General features: G+C 41.3%; 1 protein-coding gene across 5 annotated transcripts in view; it reads left to right on the forward strand.

Moving 5' to 3' along the window:
* slc25a22a (solute carrier family 25 member 22a) overlaps positions 1-12,779 on the forward strand; it is a 166,714-nt gene that overhangs the window by 66,346 nt on the left and 87,589 nt on the right. For all 5 annotated transcript variants that reach the window (XR_011887753.1, XM_072272269.1, XM_072272268.1 and 2 more), the window contains one exon: positions 1,883-2,022. Coding sequence is in view for 4 of the 5 variants with exons in the window: in XM_072272269.1 (XP_072128370.1) it covers positions 2,003-2,022 (20 nt within the window). In the remaining variant the exon portion in view is untranslated. The remainder of the gene's footprint in view (positions 1-1,882; positions 2,023-12,779) is intronic.

Consider the following 12,779-nt stretch of genomic DNA (forward strand, 5'->3'; position numbering starts at 1 on the left):
TTTCCAGCCAGTACTAATTCCTAATTTCTGTGATCACTGAACATTCCGGTTCCATTACTAAATGTGTTTTTTAGAATCTTGGTAGTTTGGGATTAGAATCTAAACTCGGTTGCTTGTGTTTGGGAATTGTAATTGTTACCTCCTGCCTGTACATTCTTCATCCTATTTATCTATTTATTCTTTTTCCCCCAATCTATTTATTTATCTATATATACACATTCATTCATTCATTTATTTAGATATACAGCACAGTAACAGGCCCATCCGTCCCAACAAGCCCGCAGCAGTGGGAATTGAACCCAGGTTATTGGTGTTGTACTGCAGTGTGATAACGGCTATGCTACCGTGCCTCCCCCATATTTTGTTTGTTGTCCTCTATTTAAATATCACAGTCCTGGTGCAAAGTTTCCCATTTATCACAAACACGAGAAAATCTGCAGATGATCATCTGTACGGTCACTTACAGAAGTGACATTCCAGAGAAATCATGGTTTGTTAGGGGAATGGTCTCTGTATCTTTATGGAGTGACCACGTAGCTGTAACATTTGTATTTAAACAAATCTTGTTTGCCTCTTATACAAGGGGTGATTGATAAGTTCGTGGCAAGGAGTCACGGGTAGAAGGAGTCAATTTTAGAAAACCTAGCATATTTATTTTTCCTACATTTACACACTTCGTCCAGCGGTCGTGGAGCATACGGATCCCTTCTTTGTAGAAGTCGGCGTCTTGGACCTCCAGAAGTGGTCCACAGCAGGGGTGATTGATAAGTTCGTCGCCTAAGGTAAAAGGAGATGAGTTATTAACTTCAAACTTTCTGCATTTTCACTCAAAGAGTTGAACTGCATGTGCATCTAACAAGAGCGTTTTAATTCATCTCCTTCTACCTTAGGCCATGAACATATCAATCACCCCTGCTGTGGACCACCTGGAGGTCCAGGATGCTCTCGTTACATGCACTTGCAGTTCAAATCTTTGAGTGATAATGCAGAAAGTTTGAAGTTAATAACTCATCTCCTTCTACATTAGGCCACAAACTTATCAATCACCCCTGCTGTGGACCATTTCTATAAAGGAGGGATGCGTATGTTTTATAACCCCTGGACTAAGTGTGTACATGTAGGAGGGGACCATGTTGAAAAATAAATTATGCTAGGTTTCTTCTACCTCAAGGCCATGAACTTATCAATCACCCCTCCTATGTATAGTTGGGCAATAACAAGTTTCAATTAATGGTACATAGCACTTAGGAAGGAGTCCTCTTTCTATTAGTCCTGTTGTTGTATTTACCCAGTTTCAAAAGGAAAAATACTGTTTGTTTCCTCCCTTTGCACCTATACAGTATATATACGTATACAGTATATACTAACTGTAATTCATGTTTTTTCCTGTTATCATGTATTGCATTGTACTGCTGCCACAAAGACAACAAATTTCTCAACATATGCTGATGATATTAAGCAACGCACACAAGCTTTTTTGTGTGTGTTTAGCTTGGATTTCCAGCATCTGCAGATTTTCTCTGCTGGTGATATTAAACCTGATTCAGATTCTGAGCTTGTTTAATTGGCAAACCTTGTAAAACATGTGATGGACAAAGAATAACAATACATTCTCCCTTTGTTTTCAGTCTTTACAAAGCAGTGTACCGCACCATGGGCCAGCTGGCAATCAGGATACTGTCCAATAAAAGCGGCATGTGATCGGAAGTAGATTCAGAGTGTATTTCCATCATAAAGTGAAAGTTTCTGTTTACAAGCAATATATACTATAACTTGGTACACACTCCACAGAGAATGTGCAAGGTGCAACATTTTACATTCAGAAGGTTGTGTACAATTGGTGTTTACATAAGGTTCTGATTTAGCTCCATTCTGTTTGCAGGTGACTGAGTTTAGATAACATCCACTCTCTGCGTGACTGCACAAATCTCCAGAACTTTGAGAATTTAACGTCAAGCTGAAGAATATTTTTATTTCACAGAAGACCAGGGTATTGAATTAAATGGCTGAAAAACAAATCAGGTATTTGCACTAATGTTATTTTCACCATTTGTTGACGTTTTGCTATAGAATTGCTATCAAGTATTGTGAGTTTCTGTTTACAAGCAGTACTCTTGCTAAACTCCATCTGAATTCATAATTAAGCAATACACACAATGTCCTAGAGGAGCTAAGCAGGTCAGGCAGCATCTATGGATGGGAATAAACCGTCAATGTTTCTGTTATGTTTCAGTAATATTTGAGTAATATTGTAAATGTATTATTTGGTTAAACTTATGTATTTTAATAATTCATTACGGGTTACGCGTCAAAGTACGAGAATGGCATACACCATCGTGGCACCACTGCATCCGTGCGCGCTCATTTCAAGTAAAGATGGAACTAAGACATGCATTCAGGCTCCATGTTTCCTTTCAATTAGTTTTATGTTTTGGAGTTACAAAACGTAACACTATCCTTGCATCCTGTCTGTAAAATATGATTTTATTCTCTGTAATAATGTCTTTTTCATATTTCTGTTTTCCTCTCTTCCAAAACAACTTTCCTCAGTATGGGGTATTCTTGGTATAGTACTCATGCCAATTCTCGTATACAAACTGAGCTGATAAGTATTCGTGTTTACTCATGGATATTTAGAGTGTAGAGTTATACAGCTCAGATACAGGCCCACTGGTTCTGAATTTGTCCTGTTCATCCTTCTAAACCTTTCCTATCCACGTACCTGTCCAAGTACCTTTTAAATATTGTAATTGTAGCCTCCTCTACTCCCTCTTCTGGCAGCTCATTCCACAAAACCAGCACACTGTGTGGAAAAGTTGCCCCTCAAATCCCCTTTACATTTCTGCCCCTCAATTAAATCTGTGCCCTCTACTTTTGGACTCCCCTGTCCTGGGAAAAAGATGGTGACCATTCACTTTATCTCCGCCCCTCATGATTTTATATACCTCTGTAAGGTCATTCCTGCATTTCTCTTTTGGGTGATGGGATGGAGATACGTTTCTACCAAAGGAGGTGCAAGGCACTGCTTCCCTCTGCTAGCCTGCTTGGGCAAGGTGTAGCACCTGCTTAGCTGGGATCAGGGTCATGTGAAGCCATGGGAGCAGGTGGTGGATGGTTGCTTGAGTAGCTGGTTTATATCACAAGTCCTGGATATGTGACCACTGACGCCAGGCAGACAGTCTCTGCAGAGTATTGATAATGGCTGCAGTCACCCATCTTATGCCCTGTAAGCCATAAAAATGCCTGACGCAGGCCTCTCATGGTCTGAGTTGAGGTTCCCTCCTCCCCCACCCATCTTGTAAAGATACCGCCCAGAAGAAGTCAGTGTCAAACCACTGTAGAAAAATTTGCCAGGAACAATCATTGTAAATCATATGAAAGGGCACATAATGATGATGATTGTGTTCCATTCCTCCTACATTCTTAAGGAAAAGCCCTAGCTTTCCAGTCTCTCTTTATAACTTATCCCGACTCCGTACCATACTTATAAATCCTCTCTGCACCTTTTTTAGTTTAATGTCATCCTTCCTATTGGGAGTTGGCCAGAACTGCACACAATACTCCAAGTGTGATCTTACCACCTCTTATAGGGTTGGAGCACAACATCCCTACTCAATGTTTCGATCAATGAAGGCAGACATGTCAGATACTGCTTCTACTACCCTGTTTACCTGTGTTGTGTCTTCTAGGGAAAAGTAGAACACTCTAGAACAGGAGTTCCCAACCTGGGGTCCATGACCACCTTGCTTTATGGTATTGATCCATGACATAAAAAAGGTTGGGAACCTCTGCTCTCGAGCTTTGCCATTCGCCGTGTAAGCCCTCCCCAGGTTTAACTTGTTAAAGTGTAACACTTTGCACCTGTCCAAGTTAAATTCCATCTGCTCTTCCTCGGCCCCCTTTCCATGTTGATCTAGAACCTGCTTTACTCTTATAGCTTTCTTTACTGTTTTTGTTTTTTTATTTTGTGTCATTTGCATCCTTAGTAATCACATCATGTATATACCCATCCAAATTGATAATTGAGATGACATGGAACATTAAACCCAGCACCGATCCCTGCAGCATACCAGTTCTCACAGGCCTTCATTCTGAGCAGCTGCCTTCCACTTCCATCATCTGACTCCTTCCACCATGCCAGTATTGATTACTCACCTCTGGCTAAAGGTAATGCAAGTACCTCTTTGGTGGCTTCCTACAATGTGCTTGGATACAGTTGGTCAGACCCAGGGGTGTTGTCCACCTCTGATGTGCTTTAAGAGCTTCAGCACCCCCTTTTGCAATGTGGATATGTTTCAAGACATCATTGTTCTCTTCTCTGAAATCCTTGACTTCCATGATGTTTTCTATGTACAGCACATGAGAAATTGGTATTGAATACCTCACCCATCTCCCATGGCTCCATACATAGATAAACCCATTGATTCATCAGGGGATCTTTTTTGCTCTTACTGTAATTATCGAATTTCTTAAGATTCCCCTTAATCTTAGGCAGCATGGTGGCGTAGTGGTTAGAGCAATTGCTTTTCTGCGCTGGCAATCACCATTTGGGGTTCAATTTCCACTGCTCTCTGTCGGGAGTGTGTAAATAGATAGACACTTTATTGATCCCAAAGGAAATTACATTGTCACAGCAGCATTACGAGTGCACAGATATACAAATATTAGAAGAGAAGTACAAACGCTTGTAAGAAAGAGTAAAAAAAATAAGTTACTTTAAACAGACTAACAGGAGGGGGTCATCACTTCCCCAGCTATCGATTGACTCATTATAGAACCTAATGGCCGAGGGTAAGAATGACCTCGTATAGCGCTCTTTGGAGCAGCACAGTTGTCTTAATCTATTACTAAAAGTGCTCCTCTATTCAGCCAAGGTGGCCTGCAGAAGGTGAGAAACATTGCCCAGAACTGCCAGGATTTTTCTTGGGGTCCTTTGTTCTACCATGGTCTCCATTGTGTCCAGTTTGACTCCTATAACAGTGCCAGCTTTTCTAATCAGTTTATTGAGCCTGGTGCTGTCACCCGTGTTGATGCCATTGCCCCAGCACACCAACAATTAGAAGATTTCTCTGGTAACAACTGATTGGTAGAAAATGTGGAGAGGCCTGCATACTCCAAAGGACTTCAGTCTCCTCAGGAAGTAGAGGCTACTCTGGCCCTTCTTGTACACAGCTTCTGTGTTGGTCACGCCACTCAAGTCTGTCATCCAGGTGCACCCATCAATAGTAACAGGGACCAGTGCAGGCTCTGTCTTCCTAAAGTCCATCACCATCTCCTTTGTCTCACTGATGTTGAGTTGCAGATGATTCAGCTTGCACCATTTGACAAAGTCCTCCACCAGAGCCTGGTATTTATCCTCCAGTCCTCCCTTTATACACCCAACTATTGCTGAGTCATCAGAGAATTTCTGCAGATGACATGAGTCAGTGTTATATCTAAAGTCCAAGGTATACAGGATGAACGGGAAGGGAGCCAGTACAGTCCCCAGTGCTGCTTATGGCCACATCTGACACACGGCTCTGAAGCTGCACAAACTGTGGTCTGCCAGTCGGGTAGTCCATTATCCAGAATACAGTGGAAGTGCCAATCTGCATTGAACGGAGCTTTTCTCCCAGCAACGAGGGCTGTATGGAATTGAATGCACTTGAGAAATCAAAAACATAATCCTCATAGTGCAGGCCTGCTTATCCAAATGGGAGTAGGCTTTGTTCAGCAGGTAGATGACAGCATCGTTGACTCCAGTGTGCTCTGGGTAGGCAAACTGCAGAGGATCCAGGGCTGTTCTGACCAGGGGTCAGAGGTGAGCCAGGACCAACCTCTCTAGGGTCTTCATGATGTGTGAGGTTAATGCCACTAGATGGACTTTTATTTGGCCCTTCTTGGGTGCTGGGACCACACACGATGTTTCCAAGACAGTTAGGACATGTTCCAGGCTGAGACTCAGATTAGAAGTGTGCGGGAGAATTCCACACAGCTGCGTAGCTCACTCCTTCGGGACCTTGGGGTTCACACTATCCGGTCCCAATACTTTGCCGTGTCTGAATTTCCCCAGAGCCCTTCCCACCTGCTCAGTAGCGAAGGTGAGTCCATGATGACTGGGGAGTTGGTGGAAGGTGGGGTTAGGTGGAGGGCATGATTGGGACGATAGCAGTTAGTGTGTGGAGGTGTGGATGGTAGGTGCAGGTCAAGGAGGGGATGTGGACAGTGGCAGCCTGTGTTGAACTGGAGGGGTGAGGAGGGGAGGCATTGTGCTGAGGGAGCATTGGTTGCCTCGGCATCTGGGCAGCTGTGCTGAGGGGAGTGAGAACAGTAGGGTAATTGTCAAACCTATTGAAGAATTGGTTTAACTCATTAGCCCATTCATGGCCGCATTCTGAGGCTCTACAGCTAGGCTGATTGAAACCAGTGATGTTCTTCATGCCTCTCCACACCTCCCGTGAGCTACTCTGCCCAAGCTTGTCCTCCAGCTCTCTCCTGTATTCCTCTTTAACCACCATGATCTTCTCCTTTAGCCCCCTCTGCACGTGTTTCAATTCCTCCCTGTCTCCTGATCTAAGGACTCTCTTTTTGTACTTGAGAAGAGCCTTTAGATCACTGGTGACCAGTGGTTTGTTGTTAGGAAAACAGTGAACAGTCCTTGATGGTAGTTCACACAGAAGTTGATGTAGCCATTGATGCAATCAGTAAGTCCATTAATGTCCTCCCCATAAGTTTCACAAAGCATGTCCCAGTCAGTAGCCTCAAAGCAGCCCTTCAAGGCCTCGAAGGTCACTGGAGACCATTTCTTTACTATCTCGGTGGTCGCTAGCTGTTGCTGTACTTTGTATGTTCTTCCTGTGACTACGTGGGTACTCCAGTTTCCTCACACATTCCAAAGAGGTTATGGTAAGGCTATTGAGTCGTGGGAATGCTGTGTTGGTGCTGGAAGCATGGCGACTCTAGTGGGCTGGCCCAGCACAAATCTTGAACTGTGGTGGTTGTTGATGAAAAATGGCGCATTTCGCTATGTGTTTGGATGTTTCAATGTACTTGTGACAAATAAAGGTCATCACTACAGCTAATCTATCAAAGCAAAACACACAAACTGCTGGAGGAACTCAGCAGGTCAGGCAGCATCTATTAAAAAAAAGAGTAAACCATTGATGTTTCAGGCTGAGACTCCTCTTCAGGACTAAATTTCTGTCAAAGAAATCTGACGTGCCCTGCTCCTGCTGCAGGGATCTACATGATCTCACGTCTATACTTGACGAAGGCCTCCTGTTTTCTCCCTCATAGGACCTTAATAGCACTCAGGAATAAGGGTTCCCTAGTCATGCCAGGTTTACTCTTCACTCTAACAGGAGCATGCTGTTAGAGTGAAGACTTCTCCGTTTCATTTTTTAAAAAAACGTCCTCGTCAGATGTCCCTTAAATGCAAATTTGCCATGATTCACCAGCATTTTGATGCATCCAGTATTCTATCACTTTGTCAGTTTGCAAAATTACCCTGATTGTCTTAAACAGAAGAATTTCTTCAGCTTTTCTTCTGTACGAGATGATAAGGTATAGGAGCAGAATTAGACCAATTAGGCAGAATTAGTCTACTGAGTGTGCTCCAACGTTCCATCACGTCTGCAGCCTGGAAAAGGGTTTGGCATTTTCTAATTACTTTTGTTTGTGCTGTATATTAGTGCTGGGTAATGAAATACTTTAGCCACTCATTGTCAGTGAAACATATTATCATGTCAGAGATGGGATGCAACATCTGATGTTGCAACATGTTTTGAAATTTCAGGGACTTGCAACGTGGTTACTATCTTGCTTGGAAAACGTGATAGAAGAAATCTGAGAATATGTGATTGATCTTTGGGGAAAAAAGAAGAAAATGATCTTTGAAAAAGATTCCATTGGAGACAATGGACATGTTCACATCAGTTTATGTAAAGGCAAATTAGATATTTCTTTATCAAAAGTAACATGGGGAAGAAGAGAAGTAATTTGTAAATTCACAAAGTTCTCTATCACTGGAGGCATATTTTGTTCATTTATGGATGGTTGAAGTTTGATTATTATTGAAAGTCTAAATTTCAATTACAGTGGATTCCTGTTAATTGGGACAGATCAGGACCAGTACTTTTTGATCCAATTAAGCTGCTGTCCCAATTATACAATGTTTCATAGAAATAGTTGAAAAGGTATTAAAAAAAAGGTCAAAAAACTACCTTGTAACTGAGTAGTCTATAATGTAATTTCATGAAATATAGAACATATTGGAACACTACCAATATTACTGCAGTACTATAAAACTGTGTAATAGTTACCGACAGAGGAATTCATCGAGTATATGCTGACATAGTACGCAATTGGTAAACTACACATTCTTAGCTCCTTAAAGCATCAAAGTTTAATGCTTTCCCCAATAAGCAACAATTTTTTTTATCAGTTCATGACAACACAATACAGTTATGCAATCCATTGCTTTCTTTGAACCTGATAGTGTTGTGTGTTAGTGGCAATTAGGAACTGTCCAGCGTGGCTTGAATTTTTTTTTTAAAACTGTTTCATTGGCATTGTAGATATCATCAGCACAACATTTTTGAAGCAAGTTGGGGAGTTTTGTAGAATTCCATGTTTCTGCACTTACGGCATCAGCACTACCTTTCTCGCTGTGTCTTTTCTTGACTTTAATGTGGAGCCAACATTTCCATTGAGACAACCAACCATCTGTTGCTTTAAAATCTTCACAACTCAGCTTCTTACCTAGCTCTTCTGACTTTTTTTTTGCATTAGCACATCTTGTCCCGTTACAATGAGAAATCATTGACTGAGGGTCTCTTCAACACCTGGAGCCTTATCTTCACACTTTAGTTTTTGGGATGTTCTTTGTTATCCCTCACGTTATCCACCCTTCCTGCAGTTTATCTTGCTGATGTATCAAGTGTGCAATTGTAGATTTCGGCACTCTAGTTATCTCTGCAGCTGACAATGGGTGGTGTTAAATGGATGGCATTTAGTTGGGTCCAACATGGTAATTTTTTTTTGGCTAGTGTCAAATCTTTTTGTTGCAAGGGTTCAAAATACTTCTAACAAAAAACAGGCAACACACCTCAAAGTTGCTGGTGAATGCAGCAGGCCAGGCAGCATCTCTAGGAAGAGGTACAGTCGACGTTTCAGGCCGAGACCCTTAGTCAGGACTGACGTTTCAGGCCAAGATCCCTCGTCAGGACTGTACTCTCTGTACTCTGACTGTACCTCTTCCTAGAGATGCTGCCTGGTTTGAGGTGTGTTGCTTGAATTTCCAGCATCTGCAGAATCCCTCGTGTTTGCGTTTAACAAAAAACGCTGCTTTTTGAATCGGCATCTGTCAGTCCAAATGGAGAACGTAGCGCAAGCACATGCAACTGACATAACTGTTCGCTCTGAGCATGGTGTAGCATCTTACGCAAATACACGAGACTGACCGTCTCTTGTCACAGTTAAGTGGCATAGTGTCCCAAAGAAACTAGGGATTCCTGGCTATTTTCTTAATCTGTTTTTGTTCTTTCAGAGTTGTCCCAAATAAGCTGCTACCCTGATTAACCAATGACCCAATTAATTGGAATCCACTGTATTGTTAATATCTTAACAAAATTATGTATATTAACAAAAAAAAGTTGTTTGATTTTACAGTTCCATATTAGTGTTATGCCAATACTAAGCCAACCAATCCCCTTACCTATAAGTTCTATATCTTGCTATCCTGAGTAAAGTTCAAAGTAAAATCTATTTCATACTATATATGTCGCCACATACAAAGCTGAGGATCCTTTTCATTGGGCATAAGTATTCTTCCTGATTTGCCTTTTTGATACTTTAGTCACCAGCTTGTAATATGCCTTTAATCTTGTCTCTGGGAAGTGATTACCAAAAATATGTGAGGTCAATTAGTTAGATGAGATTTTTTTTCTACCTAAAACTTCCTTCATTCCTGTGAGACAAAGAAATATTGAAATCCTGGAAAAGAATGTACTGGGAAGTTCATTTGACATCACCACTTAATAGTGTAAAACCAACACCCTTTCTCTTGAAGCATATCAGTGACAGTTTGAGGAGTGCTGAACTGCTCTTAATGTACTGTAGGGTGTAAATCATCAGAAACTCTTCATATTCACCATTATTCTTTGGTCAGCCTGTGTCTCACAAAACCAGTTCCTTTACTTTGTCTCCACACCCTTTCAAACGCTGTCTTTTATTTATATACTTTCTTCAATGAAGTTTTTTTTCAGGCTCATTTGGCAATCCCACCGTTTTCATCCACTCTTGCTGTGTGGTCAGATCACTGTGCAGAATGGTAATGAGGAATAATTGTTAGCTTGCCAAGTTCCTGAAGTCATCATTTATCTAGAACTGTTCAAGAGATAATTTTCAACTGGTTTGTCCACTATCCAAAAATGAGTCAAGTCTATTGTAAGTTTCCTTTTATTGAAAACATGATATAAAGTGTAACGTAAGCAACAGCAGAAAGTACATCAGAAATAATTGGCAAAATCAAATCACAATGCTGCAAACATGCATCAATTGCTTGAGTCAGACTATGTAACACATCTCACAATAAAAGTGGTGATCTTGGCATCCTTACAGATTTAGGTGACCTCTTTACTATGATGTGTCTGCAGTCCTATGAAACGAGTGACAAATTAATCTTCCTTCGATGCTCTTTGTGGTGACTGTGAATGAAGTCACTGGAGAGACTCTGAAACTGGTGATTTGGAGGTCTTTATTCAGCAAAACAAGAAGCAGGCGTCAGACTGGAGACACTCTTGGAAGAAGAGGCCTCCTAAGCTCAAAGTACATCACTTTTTTATACCCTTCAGATCAATGGTAACTCAATACAATTTCAATGGCTATGATGGCATTGTCATAGTCATACTTTATTGATCCTGGGGGAAATTGGTTTTCGTTACAGTTGCACCATAAATAATAAATAGTAATAGAACCATAAATAGTTAAATAGTAATATGTAAATTATGCCAGAAAATTATGAAATAAGTCCAGGAACAGCCTATTGGCTCAGGGTGTCTGACCCTCCAAAGGAGGACTTTACTCATAGTTTGGGCTGACAGTGTTTCATTTAGGTTGTATATAATTTTAAAACACTTAAATCTTCATACGGACACACCAAACACCCTAGATTGAATGTTAATCGCCATTCTGTCTCTAGCTGCGTTCATGCATATGCAGACATCTCAGGTGAATGAGTGTTTCCTGGTTTGCAATCAACCCCAGTCTCAGCTCCAGGAAGACCATTGTTCACAGCTGCATTTTAAATTCAATTTACAGTTCACTTTCAGATCTGAAGACTGGTCGCTGTTGAGTTTATCTCCAGAATATACCCTAACACTCTTTCACTATACTCTTTACAAAATTTTTACCTTCCAGTACTGATTGAGTTGTCTTCTCAAAGTAAGATCCATCGTGGCTCCTTACAGGCAGCCATGACACAAAGAACCCATTAAGAAACAAAAGAAGACTGTCAAACACCCAATGTTCAGAAAGAAAAGAAAACCAAATCCTGCAAACAATAAAGCAAGCAAGCGAACAGCATTTAAAGCTGAAGTTCACAACACCAGGCATCACTGCAGATGATTCAGAAGGCCTTAGTCCAGCACAGAGTTGAGCAAAGCCCGTGGAGCAGTGATCAAAACTGGCCCATCTCTCGCCTCCCGAGTCTGATCATTTCAATCTGGCCGGTGCTTAAGTTGTCTAAACTTGGGTTGTTCCTTGCCCTCTGGCCTGGACTCCGTCATCTCGATAAAGCCAGTACCTGACCACTCCAATTCGGTTCGGCTCTTAAATCGATTAAATCTCAGATCTTTCCTCTCTTCTCCTCGCCCTGCCAACGCTGCATCGAATTACCTGACCTTTCCAATTTGACCTTTCTAAAAGGGATGGAAGATGCTCATACTTTTAACATTAAAAAATCAGGATGAGAAGAAATGGAGTTCTCAGAAACTGGGGAAAGCAGTCACTGTGAATTATTTTGGTTATGTGGGAGTATGGAATGATGTCTCAATATTATAACTCTTGTATGGAGGAAAATGGAGTTACTGAATCAAAGAATAAACTTGAGCTGGTTGTCTCCTAGTTATTCTGTTCTTTCATATAACTACGTAGCTTTTGGTTTTTGTCTCTATTTATACCACTATTGACTGAAGGTGTGTTTCCTGAATTGTTGATCCATTTCTGTTTGTGAACTTACGGATTTCACAAAATGAGTACTCCCCCGTGCATTGTATTAACTTTTTACACCAACTTTGTGTGTACTCTCAAATCACAGACCCTCCTTGCTCTTGTTAATCACTTGTATACAGGTAAACTTTTTTTTAGCCATTCTTTAATTAGGACAGTAGAAATGTATTTTTACATTCCTTCAGTGCATTTCTACAATGTGAATCAAATGTTGCAGGAACCTCCCTGTCCTAATTAAGACAGGCATGGGGTAGGCATGTCTGTGGCAGTTAAATCATGGCGAACGGGATGCCGTCGGCAAAAAGCTCAGTCATCTTGCAAGGCTATGCCTTTCAAATGCAACATACCACCATTGCGACCAGGATCCTTTGATATTTTACAGTGAACTGCCCCTCTCATCACTTATCCCACAGCTGTCTCAATTGGGATTCTTCTCCTAGACAGCGTGCGCTGCCATTATGTACCCTTATACAATGAGCAACAAGCCTCATGCCCACATCTCACTGTGTGTACACTACCATACCATTCAACTGTGGCAGGCACGACAGCGAAACATTTTCATTGATACCCAT

This window comes from Mobula birostris, chromosome 11 (assembly GCF_030028105.1).
Source record: "Mobula birostris isolate sMobBir1 chromosome 11, sMobBir1.hap1, whole genome shotgun sequence".
Taxonomy (NCBI): domain Eukaryota; kingdom Metazoa; phylum Chordata; class Chondrichthyes; order Myliobatiformes; family Myliobatidae; genus Mobula; species Mobula birostris.